Raw genomic sequence first — 24,353 nt, forward strand, 5'->3', positions numbered from 1 at the left:
CAAAACAGGTCTGGACAGGTTTCAGTGTGCAGTGTCATTACTGTTCCGTTTGAATTAGATGTGAGTGTTGGTCATTCGGTGCAATGTCGCAGTTCGAACAGTGTACGAATATCAAGTTCATGTGCAAATTGGGAAAATCTGCTTCAGAGGCACAATCGGCCCTGCAGCAAGTTTACAGTGATACTGCACTAAAGAAATAAGCAGTTTACGACTGGTTTTCCCGGTTTAAGAATGGGCAGGAGACGTTAGAGAATGGCCAGCGCAGTGGGAGACCTTCGACATCTAGAACCAATGAAATGATTGGAAAAGTGCGACAACTTATTTGATGTGATGGAAGAATGACCATCGCGGAGTTGGAGCAAGAAGTTGGTATCTCTCACGGATCCATTCATGCCATTTTGTCCCATGATTTGAAGATGAGACACGTCAGTGCGAAGTTTGTTCTGAGGCAGCTGACCACAGATCAGATGGAATGTCGCATGATGGACACTGGCGATCTGTTTGACAAAAGTATGCAGGACCCGACGTTTCTCAAAAAGATTGTCATTGGTGTTCGCCTACGACCCAGAGACGAAGATGCAGTCGGAGTGGCACACAGCGTCTTCTCCCTGGCCAAAAAAATCGCCTCATCGGATCCAAACGCAAAGTGATGCTCATTGCATTCTTTGACATCGACGGTTTGGTGCACCATGAGTTCGTACNCATGAGTTCATACCCCCTGGACAGACTGTTACTGGCCGTTTCTACGTGTAAATTTTGCAGAGATTGCGTGATGCATTTCGGAGGAAGTGGCATGACAAGTGGCAGGGACAGTGGTTTCTGCATCACAATAACACACTGAGCCACACACTGCTTGTGCAGCAATTCCTCACCGAGAAAAACATTCCTGTCATCACTCAACCACTCTCCGGATCTCGCTCCGAGTGACTTTTGGCTGTTCCCTACTCTGAAAATGGGCCTCAAGGGGACACATTTCACAACCATGGAGGACATCAAATCAAATGTGATGTCTGAGCTCTGGAAGATTCCAAAAGAAGCCTTCCACCGCTGCTTCCAACAGTGGCAGGATCAATAGAGCAGTGTGTGTGTGGGTACACGGGTCCTAGTTTGAAGGTGATTAGGTAAGCGCTGCCATATGTCCTACCATTAGAGTGCTATACCCCCATTCCAGGAAGTTTTTGAATGCCCCTCATATAATGATCCATGGATATGAAGTAAATAAATAAATAAATAAATAAACACAGTTAACTAGAACTGTTGCGTAGCAATTGACTCCTATTCTTGACACTTGGGAACATGTTTACCTATTCGTTTCCTAGAAATGGCCCAATCTCTCACAATATAATACAAATAAAATAATGTGAAATAACTTTTATTAACTAAACATATGGCATGGTAGAAGGACTCCACTGATGATGGACATAATGGCCAAAACAAGTAATTAGGGATGTTAAAAAATCTTGTATCTCATGATACAGATTAAGAACTTGATGTAAGCACATTATAAACAGTAAAGGTGAAGGTTCTATGAAATGTTAAAAAATGAACAACAGGTCATTATGCAAGATCTTAAGATCTACAAGCAGAGTTGGTGAAATTAAAGAAACAGTGGTATGGATATATATTACATATGGATGACAAAAGCATTCCTTATAGAGCAAAAGAAAGTGAAGTGTTGAATAAAACATAATTGGCAAGAAAAAGAATTAGATAGAGATGCTATGTGATGGACTCTATACCTAAGCAATAAGAAAAAAGTGGACACATATGCAAGACTATTTATGGGAGGCTAGAGAAGAATGGATAGGCCATATCATAAGATGACTCACCCTGGTGGAAATATCAATCAATGAAAATGATGATGTTTATATATTGTTGAGTTGTAAAAATGTTAACTATTTGTGTACTAACAATGAGCCTGACTGGTGGACTTTTCCACACAGCCCATTCGAATACAGATCCAAAGCAATATCATGTCAATAAAGGATAAAAGCAGTTGATAATAAATTCTGATGTGCTCATGAAAAAATCTAAGGAAATGAGAGTATGACAACAACGCTCACCATCCACCGTGCTAGTTGCATACAGAGGGTAGCCTCCATCATTATAGGCTACATTGTATGGCGCTTTCTTCTTTTTCTTCTTTGGATTCTTCTTTGCACATAACAACGTTCCAGCCTTCTTTGACTTCTCCTTTGTTGTTTTGTCTCCTGCTATAGTCTGTTTCATTGATTCTCGCCTGGGAAAATAAAAACACAAACACTATAAACTGGTCCTTTTTACATAAAAAAAGAATATCCACTGACACAAGAGACTACACATTGTGTTCATTCCTGAGCTAACTCCAAATCAAGACTGCAAGCCCTACTTCCTTTTAATATACAGTATTGCAGTACTGTTCTCTCATGTCTATCCAAATCTCCTTTTTCTTTCCTTGCAGATTATTTTATAGTGTTACCGTATCTCAAGAGTACAAAGCATTGAATGGCTGCATAACTGGTGAATAATTAACTTGAAAAGATTTGGAAGGAAGCAGTTATAGCCTAACTGAGGAACTATCCTGATATTTGTTTGGTGTGACTGAGGAGAATCACAAAAGTTGCAGTCAGGATAAGCGAGTCCCAAGTGACATTTGAACCAAGCAGCCCCCCAAATACAAGTTTACAGTATTATGGCTACACTAACTTACTTGCCTGAATCTTTCAAAGCATCAGTTTCTAAAAGGATTTCCAACATGTCCAGCACATTGCAATATATTATATTAACCTGTTAAATTTTTACAGTGTAAATGAATGAAAGTCTAATGAAGTTCATACAGATAAATGCTTGAATAACAAATTTTGAATTCTCAGTGGAACAAACATACAGACTGCTTTCAAATCTTGCTTTAAAAGGTGTCATCTGAAAATCCAATGGAATATGGGGAGGCCTCAGACAAATCAAGTATGCTAAAGATACCATTTATTTAGGACAGCACAAATAGAGTGACATGCAGTAACATGGAAATTCTTTTAGAAGTCCAATGAAGAAACTGGTCTGCAGAGTAAATGCAGACAGAACTAATTATATGAAATTGTTACACAATCAAACTCAACAATGAGGTCATAATACAAACCACAATTTGTTTCACTTAATCTTTGACCCTCAAAATGGTAGCACATGTTCCTGTGAAATGTCAGTGCACTTGGACCAGACTACAGGCATTGCATCCCAGAAGATATTAGTACCTTCATAAATGTCCTCTATAACTCTATTTAAATCATCACATTGGTGAAAATGAATTCAAGACAAGACTGGCTAATACAATGCAAATGTCACATTACACTTACTGATGTTGGAAGGAGCGACTAGGAATGAGTCCTGCCAATGTCTGGTCTTCCTCTCCCTCACGGTATGCTTGCCACCAGTTCACATCTTCTTGACTTATCACATGCAGTACATCACCTTTTTGAAAACTGATGCCCAATTCCCGACATGGAATGTAAAGATCCTCTTCTGGGTCATAGTCAAAGTGCGCTTTCATATGCATCTATAAACATAACACAAAATTGCAATCAAAATAACACAATTAATGCTTCTTAAGGTATGTCTCTCTTCAAATGGTTAATAAATTTTATACCTAAAAGGTGTGGAATTGCTAAACTTTAATGCTCAAACTATATGCTTACCACAACCTACATGTGTGTGTGTGTGTGGAATAACTGGAAAGCACAAAACCTGAATTTATTAACCCATATATGTAAATATTCATTTTGATTATTTCAGTGTCGACAGGATGATTAATAAACATGGAGCAGTGGGTGGAATGAAAATTAACAGAGAAAACCTACCTCAGTGCCACTTGTTTACCACAGATCTTACATGATCTGACCTGGAACTGAACCTGGGCCACCATGGTGGATAACAGGTGACTAATCATCTGAGCTATGGCAAGGCTGCCAAGATATTACTTTGCTGCATTACATGTTTCAAGTCTGCCTGTGGTTCTGTATGAATGTGAAACTTGGTCTCTGATATTAAGGGAGGAAAATAGACTGAGTGTGTTTGAGAAAAGGGTGTTGAGGAGAATATAACTGCAGAGTGAGAAGCTTTATAACTTGTACTCTTCTCCAAGTATAACTAGAATGATCAAGTCAAGGAGGATGAGATGGGAATAGCATGTAGCATGAATGGGAACAAAAAAGAATGCATATAGGATATTGGTGGGAAAGCCAGAAGGAAAGAGTCTACTGGGAAGACCAAGATGTGGGTGGATGAACAATATTAAACTGGATCTTAGAGAGATAGGATGGGATGGTATGGATTTGACTGATCTGGCTCAGGACAGGGACCAGTGGAGGGCTCTTGTGAACATGGTAATGTACCTTCAGGTTCCATAAAAATCTGGGAAATTATTGAGTAGCTGAACAATTGGCAACTTCTCAAGAAGGGCTCAGCTCCATGAGTGACTGACATGTTTCAGGCACACTTGGTTCAGTAGGCACCCACCACATTCCTGTCAATTTACATGCAGGGCTTGCAGACTGAATAATGGTTTTCAGATATTCATCATGTTTCAGAATATGAATGTGTGATAATATTGTGCCTACCTTCAGACACAGACACACATGACAGGGTGAAATATGCATTAAAATAAGATTGAGGGAGTGGCACGGGCATGTGAAGATAACATGAAGATGACCTTACAGACATAGGGTAGATGGGGTTGGCTCAGAATCATCTCCATGATGAGCCTCAGTATTTAGCAGTGCTGAACCTTAGGTTCTTCTGTCAGAGTATTTCTTTCTATGCAACAAAAAACTTTGTATTTGAAAAAGTGAATATAAATCATACAGTGATCAACAAAATTGTTTCCCTTAATTTCAGAGTCAGTTAAGGGATGCTTAAATAAATGTAACAAGTCAGGAAATGACACATTCACTCCCCTTTGTCTATTTATCACAAAAACTGGAAGACTTAAAGAAAATGTGTATTGGGCATAAAATGCATCTTTCATCTTTCTCCACAGCTTTTGTCCAAAGCAAGTTATTTTCTAAATGCATGCAGAAAGGCATACCAGATTCTATGTAAAGTGTCAGCTATTTCTGCTATTTGGAACATCATGACAAACTTCACTAAAACCACCTAATAACAAATTTCAGAAAAATCTGTTCTCACTGCCTGATTTTAACAAAAATTTGAACATGATAACAGATTTCACAAAAACCACCTAATAAAAAATTTCAGGAAAATCTGTTCTGTTTATCTCTCAAGAAATGAATGACTGAACAGATGACAGATATGGCATGGCTAATGGATATATTTCTGCATCTTCTTGTTGCAAATATGTCAAACAGATGTGTCAATGTTTCAGTAACACTATGCTGACAAATGAAGTGAACAATTCATAATAATTTAGGTAATGAGTAACTAGAATGAACTACGACAAAGATAAGTGCTCAGCAGTTTCATCTTTCACAGAAATAAAATTTAACAATAAAATCAACAAGCCTTTTATAAAAAGTGCACACTCAAGGTCTTTGTAAAGCAGGCCCTACATGTTTCACCAAATCCCTAACAATAAAGCTGTTTTATTAATAATATACCACTGTCTTTAGTAAAATTGTGTACAACACAATATATGTTGTTACAAAGTGCAGAATATTCCCTAGATATTGTGACAAGACACCTGAAAGGTGGAAAACAAAAGTCAGGACACTGCGGAAGAGTTGGCTCCCTCCAAATGAAAAAAAGAAAAAAACTACTACCTTCAAAAGTTCTGTTCCAAGAAATGGAAAAATAAATTGTGACACACTGACAGTCTACTTGTGATGATCAGCCTGAAGAAGGGAGCAATCTGATAAAATGGCTGCAAAATAAACTGTCCGTTGCTAGGAAACAGCCAAGAAACAAGTGTCCACAGCAACAATTAAAATGCAGCAATAATAGAACTGTTGGAAGTGGTGTTTTCTATGCAGTCCAACATGAGGTTATACAAGGCCACCAGCTGAGAAGACAGTCATGGCTTGCTAAGTAGAGGGTCGAAAGTTGAATTAGTTAGTTGTGAGACAGTCACCAGCTGGTAAGAACATAAGCAGAGGACAATTTTCGGATCCATTACCAGGCAATGGCTAGTGAAGATACAGGAGACTTAGCCTGTGTTGTAGTGAGAAGTCAAGGGAATGAATTAGTGACAGCATTATAATTAATTGTAGTTACAATTTAAAAGCGTTCAATAAATCCAATTATGAATCCTAACCATGTCTACTCACTAACATGTGACAATATGAATTATAATTACTTACACAAATTAACACTTCACTGCACTTCATACACAGCGCACAGAAATCTGGGTAATAGTGTATTGCAGGAAGGCCCTAATGTATTAGCTACACTTTCAATATATCTTGACTCAATGTTTATCAGAAACAGAATTAACCCTCTTTATCAACTCTGCCTAAAGCCTTATCAGGGTAATCCTAATATCATCAAATCTGGAGTAAAAGAAAAAGGCACATACAGGTTGACATTTGTTCATTCAGAATGCTTACAAGTGTGTCTCTACTAGGAGGGGGAGGAGGCCTAGACACAGCCTCAGGCACGATGAGGAAGGTCAGAGTGCCCGTCATGCCTGACAGAATGTCGCATACATCATTCACTGATTTGCCTCGCATTTCAATGCCATTCACTTCAAGAACCTCATCTCCTTCATGGAGGAGCCCACTCTTCTCAGCAGCTCCACCTCGCACTATCCGTCCAATTATCACTGCATCACCTTCGTTCCGAACAGTTGCACCCTGCAACATACACAAGCAACTGCTCATGAGCTGCCTTCACTGTACTTGCAGAATGAAATACAATCAACTCCAAATTATTTAGCCACAGATTATCTGAGTCTCTGTACATATTTAATTTGTTCTACATAAACACATATTTTTACAAATTTGGACACTGTGAACTAGTATAAATATTATGTTTTTGGACATTATCCATCATCTTGTCTTTATCTAAAAACCATCCTGTTTATTTTTCATGACACAGCATTTCAGAGACTGGATTCTGTCTCCATCTTCAGGTGAAACCTATTCAGTTGGGCCTAATCGATAGAGTTAGTCCAACTACTCGTAAGTAGATTTTACTTGAAGAGGGAGACAGACTCCAGTCTCTGAAACGTTGTGCTGGGGCGCTATTTGGAGGTGAGTGGTCAGCTTCACGCCCCGGTCACTTCACCCCCGGGGAAAGAGCCCACCGGTACCCATTGGATAGAAGGTTGAATGTGCTCCAGATCCTGTCCGCATGACATGGAGAAGAGAAAATTCTTGACCCCACTGGGACTCAAACTCCAATACCTCGGTCATCCAGCCCATAGTCGGTCACTATACCAGCTCTCACTTCCTGTACATGTCTGATGAGATATTATCAGTGTTGCAGTAAAATAAGGGATTAGAAAGGGAATGGGGTGGGTGAAAGTGAAGAAGGAAACATCACAGTGGCACTATGCTATATAGCATGGGCCAGTGGGGGCTTGAATACAGAAAACAAAATCCAAACTGCCATAAGGAGAAATCTCCCAATTCAAAAAAATTAACAAACATTACAAACATTTGAGGAAAATGTAAACAACTCACAAAACCAAAGAAACAATCATTACCAAGGTGTTGGTAAAAATAAAAGTTGCTTGTATAAACTGAGTATGTAACAGTTGTTAAGTAATTTGTGATGTTTTGCAATATTCTGGATTTTTCATGACTTTCAATTATTCATAGACCTTATTAATTTCATTATCCCAAGTAACAGGTAGCAGACTGTATATTGAACTGAAGTTCACTTTACACAATACAGGGTGTTTCAAAAAGAGATTTACAACTTTGAAAGCTTATATAAATTTATACAGAGGATATACACAACATTTTGAACTGTCATAATGTAGCAAAACATACAGAGTTTTACCTCAGATAGTTATGGTTCAATGTGACTTCCACTGGTAATGCGGCAGACGTCCCACCTGTAGTCAGTCTCTTGCCACATGCTACATAGCATCTCTGGCATCACTTCTGCAACTGAGGCAGTAATTCAAGTTCTGAGCTCAATGACATTTGCAGGCAAAGGTGGTACGAACACTCAATCTTTAACGAATCCCCATAAGAAAAAATCCAGGGGAGGAAGATCCAGGGAACAAGGTGGCCTTGCTATCGGCACTGCTGTTGAGGTACTCGCACACTTCTCCAAGGTAATGAGGGGGGTGTGCTGTCTTGCTGGAAGTGAATGCGTCCTTCTTAGTCATCTTCATCTAACTGCAGAATAAAGAACTCTTGGAGCATGTCCAGATATACGATGCCGGTAATGGTTGTCTCCATGAAGAAGGGGCTGTACACTCTTTCTTTGCTGAGGGCGCAAAACACGTTCACCTTTGGGCTATCACCAACATGTTACAGGGAGACACGTGGGTTTCTGCTGCCCCAGACCCTGCAGTTGTGGGTACTGACCTTACCACTGACATGAAACATGCTCTCATTGCTGAAAATTACAGAGTCCAGGAACTTCTCATCGTCTTGTATCCGATGAAACATTTGCATACAGAATTCCTTACAAACCACCTTATCTGCATCTGTAAGGTGTTGAACAATGGATAGTTTGTACGCTTTTAAGTGTAAACCGTTTTTGTAACACTCGCCACACAGTAACATTTGGAATACCAGTTTTCCGAGACGCACGTCACGTTGACTTTCATGGACTTCAAACAAAGCTCTCCTTAATGTTCCCCTGTAGCATCAGAAACACGTGGCTGATCGGGTGGCTTGGCATGGCACATAGAACATCCTGTCTGAACAAAATTCTTGTGCTAGGAGTAAACTGTAGGCCTACTGGGAGGTTCCTTGCGATACTGAATGCGAAATTTCCTTTGAACTTGTGTAGCAGACTTTGTTTCTTCGAACCAAAACACACAACGAGCACACTCTGCACCTGTAAAAGTAGCCATCTTGATTTCAACTGCAGGAGCGCTCACGGTGGCGGTATTGGGTACTACAATACCACGTGCACAAAACTCGGTGTCTCTTGCTACATTATTATAGTTCAAAACGTTGTGTATGTACTCTGTATAAATTTATATAAGCTTTCAAAGTTGTAAAGCTCTTTTTGAAACACCCTGTATAATATTCATATAATTTCTCATAGCTCTTTCCTGTTTGAAAGTGACACAAAGAATAAGTAGTTTTAAAAAATGTACTAGAATCAAGCAAAACAAATCTTTCTCATGGCTGCCCCTCCTAACATACGACACTGACATGCCATTTATTGGCAATACTTGTATGTGTATCTAGAGAGCTGACAATGTACTGTAATCAGTGCTTGCACTTGCTTCATCCATTTAGGGTCAGAAGCTACCTTTAACCTTCAATCCTCCATAGATCTTCCTGGCTTAGTGCTTAATTAATTAAGCACAAGGACAACTTTACCTTTATCTTCAGCCTAAAACTATCTGTCGTGCCAAGATACACCATTTTGTTGAGAACAGTTCATTAGGCTAATAGAGATACACCAAAAAATGGCCCCTTAAATTTGAAGTGTGATGCAGGAAAGGAAAATTGGACAATTATGAGGGGGCAGATAATCGGGTTATTATTGTAATGGTGAGACACAACATGCCATTTGTAATGTTGCAACAGGGAGAAAATGTGGAGCAAACAACAATTTAGAGTAGCCTTAGGCTAGCACAAGCATATCAGAATGGTTTTAGCCCACCTAAGAATGATGCCACCTTGCCTTGTCCTGATACAGAAAACATTCTGTTTATTGCACCAACCATCAATTCTCACACTGCTGCACTAACAAAATGAGTGAGAACTGTGCAAAGAAACATGAACGTCCAAATAGTTGAGTAAATCAGACAAGCAAAAATTATGTGCAACTATAAACAAGCTCAGTGCTGGAAGAAATTAGCAACAAACTGAAGAAGTTAAATAATTCTACCTGGGGATCCTTACAACTGATAATTCAGAATTACTGTAACAAAACATGATTATCATGTCACATACAAGAGGCTCATTTGTCTTTTCAATCTTGATGATCTTGATGTTCTCTTCACCAACAAACTGCTCAGATGAATCATCTTCACATGATGGAGTCCCAGCAGCCATGATGGCAACGTTTTGTGTGGCAATTGCGTCATGAGCATACAGCAGACCTTCAAACTCATAACGAGTCAACAGATCAGCCAATTCTGCAGCATCAGGTAGTGAACTTGGCTGCAAGGTCTCCAAGCACTGTGGATAAAGCATAAAACAACAATTCACATGTCTGAAACTGAGACATTTTAGGAGTGTGGACAGTGGCTGAACCTGCAGGTTAAAGGTAAAGAAAAGAAAATATGTAGGTAGAAAGGAAGGAAGGTGAGTTATATCTGAAAGAGTACATTTATAAGTGCTCAAAATGTCCTCCATAAGAATCAATGCACACCTTGACATGTCTCATTGTGGACAGTCACAATAATTCAAAGATGCCAAGGTACTTGTGGATAGTCTGACAGGCAACCACAATGCCATGGTAAAATGCCTCTTCACTGCCAGCAGAAGCTGCATAAACTAGGGTTCTAGGTATCTCCACAGGTGAAAATTCAGATGATTCAAATCTGGCAAAAGTAGAGGCCATGTAGTGAGTCCTCCTTTACCTATCCGATGGTCATGACAGGTATTATTGAGAACATCTCACACAGCATGGCTAAAATGTGGCACAGCACCTTCATGCACGTGTCACATTAATGCTCTGATTGCCAGTACATCTTCCAGTAGCTTTAGTAAATCATTTATGAGAAAATCTCAGTAGTGGCTGCCTGCATACTGATGTGATAAAACACGAAGGCCTGCCAAAAAATCACCAACAGTTCCTGCCCACGCATTCATACTGAACAACTGAATAGGTCACAAAAGTATTCTTCAAGCTACAACTAAAAAAGTAAATGTTTAATTTCTACATTTTTTCTTGTTTTGTATGTGGAACTTGTGCCAAAAGTTTGTCTGCATCCTTCAGCTACACCTTCTCTGTGTATGTTTGTGAGTGTGTGTATGTGTGCACATGCATGAACTGTTTTTTCTCAAACATATGCTCCAAGAAAAACTCTTCTAAACCAGCAGGGAAGAATAAGTGATTTTTTTATCATCTAACCATTTCATTTGTTTGCAGTTTTCTGATCCATACTAAATCAGAACTGAAAATTTAGGAGACTCCGGTTCATGTTTTTATTTCAGGTTGACAGCTCTGGAACGTCCCTATTTTAATTCCAAACATCATGGAGGCCTACAATGTGCAGCATAAAGTTTTCATTATGAAAGAGTATTACAGATGTGGAAATTTGTGGTTATAGTACAATGACAATCCAGAACAGAGTTTGCTTTATGTAAAGTACCACCAAAAATAGCATTTGGCATTTAGTCAAAGAGTTTGAGGAAATTGGTACCCTACTCAACCAGCCATGCTGAATGTCCAACCATACACACGCTTAATGTGGTGATGAAGCCAAACATATATTTCTGAGGAATCATAAAAGCTTGTGACTATTTCACACCAAATGACCTATAGCACAGTAATAAGAATTATCAGATCTCAATTATCAGCACACCCATACAAGATATGGTTATCTCAACTTTTATCTGACTTCAAGAAAGACAGACTCCAGCGTTTTGCAATAAGCTGCAAGGCTTTCTTGAAAATGAAGCCCATTTTTATTCAGACAGTCATGTGAACAAACAATATTTTTGTTACCAGGCTTTACAAAATCCAGAGATTGTTATGACAATGTTTTACATCCTCAACAAGATTCTGTAGCGTGTAGAGTCAAGTACTGACATATTTGAAACTGTGTTCGTTGAAGGCACAGTCAGTTCTCAGTCTTGACTTAATGTTTTGCAGAATGACTTTGTCCCTTTTCTCAAGGGTTATGGTGTTCATACTGATAAGATGTGGCTCCAAGAAGATGGCACAAGACCTCATAGAGCTAGTAGTGTACTGGATTATTTAAAGAAATCATTTAGACACAAACTGCTCTCAAACAGATTTCCTTATGTCCATAATGAAGGTTTTAAGTGCCCACCTCTGCCACCAGTTTTAAACCCATGTGCAATTTCACTTTTTCTTGTGGCAATACCTCAAGAATACAATGACCAACATTAACCCTCACACACTTGACATTATGACACAAAAGCTGCATAACAATAAAAGTCCTCTGCTCTAGGCAGTGGCTGCTGAAAAATTTTCCACTGCAACCAAAACATGTTTCTGCAGCAACAAATCAGCCCGCAACACTAGAGGAACCGTAGGAGATTCAGCATGCAACACTAAAGGAACTGAAGGAGATTCAGCACGCAAGACTAGAGGAACTGTAGGAGAATCAGCACGCAACACTAGAGGAACTGTAGGAGATCCAACACGCAACAATAGATGAACTGATGGAAACAATGTTTTATGAGGCTTGTGCTGAGGCTGTATACTAAGGTGAAAGAGGCAAGTGGGGTGTCTGAGATGGTAGCCAATTGACAACATGAGCATAGAAAGCAGAGGAATATCCACTGTTAGCAGTCATAACCTAGCAACGTCTAGTGAAGATTATAACCAAGCAACTACCAGCAAAGACTATAACAAACTGAGATGAATTAGCATGTGCCACAGTGATCTGTAAAGTATGTAGATTAGCAATAGTGTTAGAATTACTTGTAGTTATGATTCATAAATGATCAATAAATCCAATTACCAATCCAAGTTCTGTGTCTAGTCACTAACACGTGGAAACTGGTGTCAGAAGTTAGAAACTTGTTTCCCAGCTGTTGCCTAGCAGTGGAGGACTTTTCTTGTTAAACTATTCTACATTTCATGTCACAATATGAAAAAGGGAATACAGCAAGAGGTACTTTCAAAGTCCACAGAAACTTTGCAAACTGTACTACAAAATTTCAAGATTCCAATATGACACATCATTTCACAGTAAAGGCGCGTTCACATTACTCATGCTCATGTGTCAGAAGCTTACTGCTGCTGGAAAGTCAGAATCTGGAGCTGATATCTGTTGTGAAGAAATGTGAAGGCTTTGTATGCAAACCAGTTTGGGTGCCCACTTCGTCAGCTCCAGATCCTGATTTTCCAGCAGCAGTAAGCTTCTGACACACGAGCATGAGTAATGTGGATGGGCCTTAAGGAAGATGGATTGAACATGTTTCATATTGAGGACTGTATTTCCTATCAGTACAGTTGTTTTAAATGAAAAAATGATGAGATCTGTTTGTTTGTTTTCATTATATGACAAGATCAAATGGTTTGATGAATGAAAAATTACCTGGTATATAGCAGATTTTATACCAACTTTTATGAAATCTTAAAATATTCTGTGACCAGGAGTTCTGCTTATTGACCTAACGGATAATACAGCTAGAAAGGTGAATTTCTATAATGTAAACAGTTTAACTGTAAATGAGTAAGTATGTTCACTTTTATGGTATGTTCCATACAAAATGTGACTACCTTCCTCAACACTTACAAAAATTTCATGCATTTCACATTCCCAAAATTGTGCATAATGCCCAGTCCATGTATCTTAAACTTAACTACCATAATAGTGCTAGAAAAAGAATATAAACTTCCAAGTTTCAAGTTTTTCATTATGCATTATCATTAATTCTCTCAGAGATCTAATATGTTACAAATTAGTAAACTAAAGCTTGAAAATAAACTTACGTCTCTGACAAGTGTTTGTGTGTGTGTGGACACTGGACTTGGTGCAGTTGCTAGCTGCCTGGAGCTCCCTGAAGGCTGTGTGTGCCACTGACTCCAAACCTCCTGCACCTTGTTGTGTACTGCTAGAGCTCTTCCAAACTCAGGGCTTAGTAAAAGGGTCTGCACAGCTGCAATTTGACCTTCTAGACTTGTGTATCCTCCTGCACCCTGGCTCAAGCCATTCTTCTTCAGCTGGTGCTGCAATCGCTGCAGGGAAGCAACAAGCTCCCCATACCCTGTAACAACATTTTACTTACTTACAGAAGAAATCTATCTCTAAATTCCTTTCTACAAATGATTATCTACACAGTTATTTCAAGCTGTTTTGCATTATGTCGACCCTTATGTAGTACTCTATAGCCATTAACACTCTGTACTCTTCACTCATTTATGTCGCCAAAGGATATGACATTGCTCCAAATGACTAAATTGTAGTTAAAATAAATTTATCTGAAGAGGAACCTCTCTACACTGAAACCTATTATTTTATTATTATTATTTAGAGAGGGTGGGTTTCCCCATGCACTGAAACCTGTATTGGTCCATTGTGCTTCCCTCTATGATTTCTACCAGTCTCTATATCCTACCGGCACTGGTGCTTACCATCAGTCCCGCCCAGCCAACGAGACCGGCTCTACTAGCTGAGAGGTATCTATAATGCTTCCCCCATCTACCAGAGGTATTAGAGACTACTGTTGGGTGGGAAACGTCCTGGAATTTGGCTCAGTGATCCCCTTTGGGGATATGAGGTTCTTTTACATGCCGTAAAGTTACAACACGGGACACACAGCTTAAAGTCCCTCCCGGAGGACTTGTTCCCTGAATTTTTCCGCCCTTAAAAATTTGACGACCTCCGCTGGGTATTTGAACCTGCGTACCACGAGTCATGAGGTGGGAACATTACCTCTAGACTACGGAGGCTGCTTACACTGAAACCAAAGAAAATATTCTTGGGTTATTAATGAAGGTCTTTCCACTGCCTAGGTTATATAATTGGATAGATCACTGTTAATAATGAATTGTAAAGGATATGAGGAGTTGTGGCTTATTTAAGTTGCTATCATAGAATCTGTGTGAAGGGCCTGTAGAAAATCACAGAACTTTTGAGTGAGAGCATGTAGTAAGACTGAAGAATAGTTTTTACCCCTTAAAATTACACAGCTACAAACTGTTTTACAGCACAACAAATGTAATGAACTCCACAGTACAAAATTCTTACTAAAGAACCCAAAGGTTAACATTTTTCTTCTGTTATCCTAGAATATGTGTTTATTGTACCTGTTACCTAGCAGTGGATGTCCTATTGCTGAGAGCGTAACTCTGGGACTGTGTTTACTGAGCCCTTGCCTTGCAATGGTCATATGCATCACAATATACATAACTGTAATGCTACCTGAAGTTTTGTATGAATGTGAGATCTGGTCTCACACTTTAAAATGACCAGACTGTATACAGAATGGTCTAAAACAAGGAGATGCTTTATCGCCACTCCTTTTCAACTTTTCCTTAGAATATGCAATTAGGAAGGTCCAGGGAAACCACGTGGGATTGAAATTAAACGGGACACATCAGCTGTTGGTCTACGCTGATGATGTGAATCTATTGGGTGATAATGTAGATACCATAAAGAAACTCACACAAATTCTAATTGACGCAAGTAAAGAGCGTTGTCTAGAAGTAAACACAGAGAAAACTAAGTATATGTTACTGTCTCGTCACCAAAATGCAGGGCTAAATTATGACACAAAGATAGGAAACAGATGTTTTGAAAATGTGGCACAGTTCACATATTTTGGAACAACGATAGCAGACCGAAGTCTGATTCAGGAGGAAATTAAGAGGAGATGGAACTCGGGTAATGCTTGCTACCATTCAGTCCAGAACCTTTTGTCTTGTCATCTGCTGTTCAAAAACATAAAAATTAGAATATACAAAACTATAATTTTGCCTGTGGTTCTGTATGGGTGTGAAACTTGGTCTCTGATATTAAGGGAGGAACATAGACTGAGGGTGTTTGAGAACAGGGTGTTGAGGAGAATATTTGGACCGAAGAGAGATGAAGTGACAGGAGGTTGGAGAAAACTGCATAATGAGGAGCTTCATAACTTGTACTCTTCTCCAAGTATAATTAGAATGATCAAGTCAAGGAGGATGAGGTGGGCGGGGCATGTAGCACAATGTGGGAGTCGAGGAATGCGTATAGGATATTGGTGGAAAGCCAGAAGGAAAGAGACCACTGGGAAGACCAAGGTGTAGGTGGGTGAACAATTTTAAAATGGATCTTAGAGAGATAGGATTGAATGGTATGGATTGGATTGATCTGGCTCAGGATAGGGACCAGTGGAGGGCTCTTGTGAACACGGTAATGAACCTTCGGGTTCCATAAAATGCTGGGAAATTCTTGAATAGCTGCAGAATTGGCAGCTCCTCCAGAAGGGATCAGCTCCATAAGTAAGAAAGACTGTAGGGCTGTAAAACAAAGTACTAAGAATGTCAAGATATAAGAGACAGGATATAACAAGAAGTAGAAAAGATGGCAGACTTTTTGCATTCTTCACCATTATCATTTGGGTAAGATGAGATGGACAGGCAGCATGCTTGGGGTAAAGGTGAAATATGGTCAAAAAAGACACTAACCACTTTAGACTCCTAAGCACAAATGTACTTGGATTATTAAAACTGATCCCAGAAAAACAGGGACTGAATTTTGGCTTGAACTCAATTGGCTAAGAATACGGGCTTTTGTGAATATGGTGATGAATTTTCTATTACAGAAAAATAATGCCATTTCCTCAGCTGAGCAATAAATATCTCTTCAAGGTGAGCCTGTACAACGGAGGTAACGCCAACAATGCAGCAATGTAAGAGCAGTAGAAATTGTGAACAACGCTACAAAACTCGCCTCTGAGAACTTGGTGCCTCCTCTTTGCTTAAGCTCCCAGTCACATCTGAACGGTCATTCAACAAACAAAACACTATTTACCTCAAATTGTTCGAAGAAAAAGGACGTTAACGTATGGCCAGCATACCTTAACGCAGTTCGTGGCTGTTGAACGAAGCTGAACAACACAGTCGGCAGCCAAACTCTTCTGCCACTGTCCCGCTCAACGGTCAGTTTCACTTTAACTGCTTACGTGCGGTATTCTCACCAGGTAGTGCCTGACCCCGTGGCATGGCAACTCGCAGAAACGCCACCGCAAATACTTGACCGCATCGGGTAATCGGAGTTGCTACTTACTTCAAGGTCTAAACTTTGTAACCTGGTTCCATAGACATGCACAAGCAGAGGTCGTGCCCGTCCATCTATTTGTATATTGCATCTCAGAAAATACTGAACGGATTTCAAATGTTGTTTGGGCGTCTACATAACATAATTTGAGTCCGTGACGGTAAAATAACTTGCTTTACACGAATCTTTAGCCAAACTTTATCGATGTTTTCCGAAACAGCTCATTATACGAATACTGGCAGATAATGTGAAAATAGTTCTCATTCATTTTCACATTCACTTAAAAAAATGACATATTGTTATTAAATGGCATATATTAAAATGTCTTACTCTGTGTGTATAGCGTTGATTTGGCCAAACAGATTTGCATCAATAATAAAGGGGCTTCGAAGCTAACGAGGAAGGCAAAGTGCCAAAGAAATCAATTTGTAAAATACGAACCCTGGACCTTTATAGTAGGAGTACCAAGAAGGGCGCTAAGCCGTCCAGATAGGCCTATCTCGCACAAGATGGAAAATACACCTCGAGATCAAACAAACTTCCTTACCCTTCTTTGTTATCAAGCCTAAGACCATACTGTTATCTCGTGATATCGACGTCTTCTCTGACATAATGTTTAATTAAATCTTCTTAAATTTGCCCGTGTCTGTTTCAATAGTCTACCTCAGTAATTTGGAAATAGTCGGTATAGTGATTAGCTATGGGCTGGACGACCGAGGAGTCGGAGTTCGAGTCCCGGTATGGTCAAGAATTTTCACTTCTCCACGTTGTCCAGACCAGCTCTGGAGCCCACCCAGCCTCCTATACAATGGGTACCGGGGGCTCCTTCTCCGATAGTAAAACGACAGGGGCGTGAAGCTGACCACTCACTTCCAGCTAATGACGAGGTCAAGAAAATGTGGATCTAAACATCCACTCCCCCATACGCCTTCATGGCACAGTGCTTAACCGGTTAAGCACAGAGGCAACTTTACCTTTTTACCTTTTACACCCTGTACAGGAAAACTCCCCGTTCGACGCCATCCTGAGCCAGTTTAATTCATACAACAATAACAAAATCAGTATCTAGAAGATCCACACTAAAATTAACTCCACAATCCTGTCTCGATCTTCCGGGGAAATCCCCACCAAAATTTTGAGTTACTTGTTTCTCCTACCTGAGTCGAAATCATCTTCGAGCACTGTACAGAAGCTGAAGAAATCTTTCCGTGGTCTGGTGGGGGGAATAGGAGGAAGAAACAATTTGCACGGCTGCTGTAAGAACGAGCGAGCTTTGCATGGCCTAATATTGTACCGCGGTGCAGGTGATAAGCTGCCGTGAACATTACGTACCAGCATATATTTCACCCCTCATACATGGAGTTTGTTGTCGCTGTTCACTGTGCCTGGCACACGTTCCTTACAGGGTCGCAAACCTCATTCTGGAACTGTAACCTAACAGAACATTTTCCTCGGTAAAGTTGCTTTGATTTGAACCTTTCAAAACATGCCGGACTTCAGTGAAAACTCTCTGACATGACGGCCAAGGGTTGAACGGGCTGCAGGACACCTGTGCATGCTTTTCAAACCGGATGTACAGTCCCCCACCTGACAGGAATTCTTTCCTTTGCCCGTCCCCATTACCATGACTCATTTTCAACGTACAATTGCAGGCACATGTAAGACACGCTCTCAAGTCTGGCGACTACAAGAATGGCCCAAGGGAAATTTGCTTGCCGCCTGTTGGTTTCTTGCTCAGCTTACTCTTCAACAATGAAGATGGAGGCCATATCCTTCTCCAAAACGTCGACAGACTTATGCCGAACTACACGGCGTTACAATCCAGAAGATCGAGACAAAAAAAAATTCTGAGAAGGAGAGAACAAAATGGTAGATAACGGCAAAGAACGGCACACTCTCAGCACCATGCCATGTCGGCGGGTGCAACCACCATGCATTCGTCCTTGACAAAACACGGAGATAAGACATTAGTTTCACGCTTCGACAGCTTTACCTCTTGCGAAAGGTCACCTGGATAGGAAATTGAGTGGACCCCACAGTCGGTCTGGGCTCTGTGACAAGTAAAATCTCAGCCATCTGCTGAGAAGAGAACCCAGATCCTTCGCTCGTGGAGTCACTAAACTGACTTCGGAATGAAAGGAAAAGGAAGAAAGGAACAGAAAGAACAAATTTCCGTTCTCCTCCTCAGAGGGTGAAGGGCGCTATGAAAAAAAAATGTTATTCTCTACTGAATTAACGAGACAGACAACTCTAGTAACGTGTGTCGCTTTCATTGTGTTTGTACGCCATTGGAAAGAGGAAGTACGGGGTGGCAGAGGCGAGGGACGGAAATCAGTGGACAGAACGTGAGCCTTTTACGTAACAAAAAGCGATGGGCAGGGGGACGCTGTTGGGTTGCGTATGTGTTTTCTGCGTGTTTCAGATGCTCTAGCAACGTCACAAGAACAGGTTACGTACTCCACAACCATCGTCGTATTTCGTATCGTCACATGTGGTAAAGGCCTATCCAACTAACTAACTTAATGGTGTTGCGTCTTCTTGAGAAGCGGCCAATTGTACAGCCACTCAAGAACTTCTCAACACTTTATTGAACCAGAAGGTTCATTACCGTGTTCACAACAGCCCTCCACTGGTCCCTATCCTGAGCTACATCAATCCAGTACATACCACATCATCCTAGCTCTTTCAGATTCATTTCAATATTATCCAGCCACCTATGTCTTGGTCTTCCTAGTGGTCTCTCTCCTTCTGATTTTCCCACCAATATTCTATATAAATTCTTCTTCGCTTCCATTCATATTACATGCCCTGCCCATCTCATCCTCCTTCACTTGATCATTCTAATTATACCTGGCGAAAAGTACAAGTTATGGAGCTTGTCATTATGTACTTTTCTCCAACCTCCTCTCACTTCATCTCTCTTCGAACAAAATATTCTCTTCAGCACGCTGTTCGCTCACGCACTTAGTCTATCTTCATTCCTTAATGTCAGACACCAAGTTTCACACCCATATAGAACCACAGGAAAAATTATAGTTTTGTATGTTTTAATTTTTACGCTTTTGGACAGCAGACGAGAAGACATGGTTCTGGACTAAATGACGAAAATCGTTACCCGAATTCTATCTCCTCATAATTTTCCCCTGCACTTGGTTTCTAAAAAAAATTAAATAAATTACGTTCTTGTGTCTAAATCTTTATCTTTCTGGAAAGTGAATAAGATATAATTTTCAAACCAGGCATAAATAATGAGTATTTCTGGAACACATGAAGCCAGAGCTGCCCCAGTGCTTAATTGAGCCCCTCGCCTTGATGACGTATGGGGGCGCGGTTGTACAGCTACATGCATTCTTAACTCGGCACTAGTTGAAGATGAATAGTCAGACTCATGTCGCGGTGAATGGGCCAGCAGAACCCGCTGAATGGGAGACTGAATTGGCACCACAGCCGGTCTGGACGCTGTCAAGAGAATATCACTGGGACCAGACTTCTCGGTCGTCCATAATGCAGCCTAGTCGCTACATCGACTGTGCTGCTTCTACTGACTTCATAATGAGCCTAGATTCCAGCTGAGAGTGTTGCATCCAGACGTTTCAATTATATACGTAAAGGCAAGGTATAAGTAAAGCTAACACTGTAACAGGCCTTGAAGGCCCACAGGGTTTGTGAGACGTCGAGGCTCCCACATTATCTAGACAATCGCCTCACAGATGGCAGTAAGGTTGTCAGCCTTACGCGCCGGTCGTCCTTTAACACCAGGAAGATTCCTGGTACTCATTTCTGTTCGTCCGAGTCGACACCAGGGCCATAGTGCGGCTGGAAGGATTAGGTTACTTGAACGGAAAAAAACTACCTCATCGGGACTCGAACCCGCGACTTTCTGGCTTGTAGCATAGTGCCTCAACTACTCTAACACGAAAGGTAAGCAAGGTAAAGTCGCCCCTGTGCTAATTAAGCCCTACACCATGAAGACGTATACGGGAATGGATGTATAGATACATGTATTTTTGACCCCGGCACTAGTTGGAGGTGACCGGTCATCTTCACAGCCCGGCCTCTTTACCCTAGGTGAAAGGGCGGCCGGTGCCCAATAGTAGGCTGGGTGAGCCCCAGAACTGGTCTGGACTAAGCGGATAGGAGAAAATCTTGCCCCTGCCAGGACTCGAACTCCAACCCCTCGGCAGTCCAGCCCGAAAATATTCGCTATACCGACTGCGCTACCCAGGCTCTTTATTATTCAATATATGGACTGTTATTATTATTGTTATTATTAAGAAATGTATACAAATTGTGTTGGGTGCCTGAAAAGTGAAACTGCGAGATAGGGGAAGCTGTGCAATACTCACCGATCACCCTGTGCAGCGACTCCGATTTCGAGTCGTCTTCGGCGGCTGGTGGTGGTCCAAGGTCGGCTTCCTCTGCGGACGAGTAGCCGTCGTTGACGACGCCGCTGGGGGACTGGGGCATCGAGTGGCTTTCGAGCGCCTGGAGCTTGCGGGAGCCTCGGACGCTTCTGTTGAGGAACTCATTCTGCTGGGCCACGCGGTCTTCTTCCTCCTTCCTTTTCCGCAAGGCTTCCTGCAACGAAACGGTGGTGCACTGAAGTAAGACTGGTGGAACCTACGCAGCTGCATTTGTTACGGAAAGTCGGTGTTATACACTCAAGGAGTTACGCCGTGTGCCATCTAGCTTTCCACATTCACGTACCGTACATACGAGGATGGAACGAAAAATTCCCCGAATGTCGACGCATCGAGGTAACCACTTCCAGTTAAAGCGAGGTGGATGGAGTGCGCAGTAGTGGACCGCGTGCTATCTAGGGAGCAAATTGCAACAAGCTGAGACACACATTACTGTGCCGAAGTCGGCTATGGAGAAACACCTGGTTCCTCCACAATAACCATCGACCCCGTTAAACCTCCCTCCCAGTGCAGAACTCCCTGGCGAAGAACAAAATTCCAACCAACATAGAGCCACCATATTCTCCAGACTTCTCTCTGTGTGACTTCTGACTCTTCGCGAGACTCGAAGATGGGGTTCAAAGGTCATCGTTTTGCGTCCGTAAGGATTTAAACACAACGCGACAGCAGGCCTCAGAGCCAAACGGGAATAGGCTTTCCAGACGTGTTTCTAGCAATGGCAGGAATGCTGGAGCAAGTTTGTACTCGTATATGCAGAAGGGTAGTACTTCGAGGGTGAAGAGGTTAGTTTCTTTACATATCCTTTTCGCTAGGAATTACACTTGAATTCCATTTTTTTTTTCGTTCTACGTATGTCGCACCGTAGAAACCGCGCCATAGCCCAAGCGGTTAGTCGCTGGCTTCCAACCGCGGCGGCCCGGGTTCGATCCCGGGGTCTGGTCAAGTGGGATTTGTGGTGGACAAAGTGGTGCTGGGGCGGGTTTTCTCCGAACACTTCGATTTCCCCTGCCCATCTTCATTCCACCAAATTCTCCATCAACACAATCACCCGGGGCAGGCTACAATAGGCCAATCAGTGGCCGCCGTGCCGAGTGGACCCAGTTGGACTCCACCCCCCACTAAGCGAATTTAATTTTAAAAAAATGTCGCACCGTACACCGATAATAGTAGCCTCTACATCCAATTATTAATATCCGGTGTAAATATACAAATGAATACATATTGTAACATGTTGCGCAACGGAGAACCACTCCCACCTCTCCGCGGTAACGTAGCGCTCTCTCCCACCCCTCCGCGGTGACGTAACGCGCAACGCTACGTACCCGTAATCAACTTCCTACTGTGACGTAGCACGCAACAGGCACCGCTGCGGCTATATAAGGGAACTGCACAGCAGCTACCAGTCAGTTGTAATGTGGGCAGTCGCCGAGTTATAAGGTAACAGTCGCCGAGCCGAGTTGACATATAGCAACAGTCGCCGAGTCGAGTTATACCGTGGCCATCGCCGAAGACAATTCCGAGCAAGCCTACGAGCGAGTGTGTTATCAACAGTTCTCCAGTCAGCGGACTACAGTTGGAGTATAGCAGCCGTCGCGGGAATTAGAACCGGACGTGTGTAATTGTGTAATTGGGAGTGTGTGTGATACAGTGATACATAGCTCCCCTACTGTAAACGTGTAGACCACTGAAGACAGAGTGAACTGATTTGCGCATAGGGTTATAATTCGTGAAACCCCGCAACTGTTTGATAAGTAATTGTAGCCGATATTTGTAGATTGTTGAATAAACCAATTAACCATCTCTACGGCGTCTCCAGCAACGAAACACGTTACACTGGTGTCAGAAGTGGGATTTGGACTTACACACGTGACCAACGAGCTTCGAACTCAAGACACGTTACAATATTATCTTTACGACTTAACTTTTACTGCGAATCAAATAGGACGCTACAACATCTGAACATTACGTTACAACTGTCAAACTCTACTGTACCACTCTGATGTGTTCGATATGTACAATATACATGTACTATTGGTAACTCAGTGTCGATTAGTCTTTTCAGTCTCACGTCCAGCACTGCGTTTTATAAGATTTATTAAAAGTTATTCACTTAAAAAAAAGTTTAAATTCCGTCACCACATGTTTAGACTCATGTGGTCATCAGAGTTTACTGGGCGAGGAAAGTGCTCTATTCTGTTCTCGACTGAGAACAAGACACGCAGCACAAAATACAACCCACCAACTCAAACACATATGCGCATTTATGGAACTTCTATATTAACAACGTAAGCAACAATTGAAGACAGCAGTTTCCTCGCCCAATAAGTTTAACACCTGATGATGACCACATTGGTCGAAATATGAAGTGATGTTTTGAACTTTTAAAGTGAACAACTTTTATTAAATCTTACTGAGATTGCCAAAATTAATTAACACTGAGTTACCAATAGTATTGTAACATGTTGCGCAACAGAGAACCCCTCCCTACCCAGCAGCAACGTGGCAACTCAGGCCACAGGCGCGTGGCGGTAACGAAGCGCTCCCTCCCATCCCTCCGCGGTGACGTAACGCGCAACGCTACATACCCGTAACCGCTTCCTACTGTGACGTGGCGCGCAACAGGCACCACTGCGGATATATAAGGGAACCGCACAGCAGCTACCAGTCAGTTCTAATGTGGCTACCGCAGAGTTCTACTGTAGCAGTCGGCGACTTCAGTTGTACGGAAGACATTTCCGAGTTCTACTGTAGCAGTCGGCGACTTCAGTTGTACGAAAGACATTTCCGAGTTGTAAAATAACAGTCGCCGAGTCGAGTCGTAAAGTGACAGTCGCCGAGTGTGTTATCAACAGTTCTCCAGTCAGCGGACTACAGTTGGAGTATAGCAGCCGTCGCGGAAAGAAGAACCGGACGTGTGTGTAATTGTGTAATTGGGAGCGTGATACAGTGATACATAGCTCCCC

The 24,353-nt window shown here is 41.6% G+C and overlaps 1 protein-coding gene across 7 annotated transcripts in view; it reads right to left on the reverse strand.

The window, feature by feature from the left end:
- Positions 1 to 24,353, reverse strand: part of LOC111864749 (MAGUK p55 subfamily member 5) — a 282,694-nt gene that overhangs the window by 14,860 nt on the left and 243,481 nt on the right. For all 7 annotated transcript variants that reach the window (XM_023852241.2, XM_033751565.1, XM_023852246.1 and 4 more), the window contains 6 exons: positions 21,316 to 21,547; positions 13,702 to 13,976; positions 10,017 to 10,244; positions 6,531 to 6,776; positions 3,330 to 3,529; positions 2,064 to 2,239 (listed from right to left, as the gene is read on the reverse strand). In XM_023852241.2, coding sequence (XP_023708009.1) covers positions 2,064 to 2,239; positions 3,330 to 3,529; positions 6,531 to 6,776; positions 10,017 to 10,244; positions 13,702 to 13,976; positions 21,316 to 21,547 — 1,357 coding nt within the window. The remainder of the gene's footprint in view (positions 1 to 2,063; positions 2,240 to 3,329; positions 3,530 to 6,530; positions 6,777 to 10,016; positions 10,245 to 13,701; positions 13,977 to 21,315; positions 21,548 to 24,353) is intronic.

The sequence above is a fragment of the Cryptotermes secundus genome, unplaced genomic scaffold (assembly GCF_002891405.2).
Source record: "Cryptotermes secundus unplaced genomic scaffold, Csec_1.0 scaffold932, whole genome shotgun sequence".
In the NCBI taxonomy this organism is placed as follows: Eukaryota; Metazoa; Arthropoda; class Insecta; order Blattodea; family Kalotermitidae; genus Cryptotermes; species Cryptotermes secundus.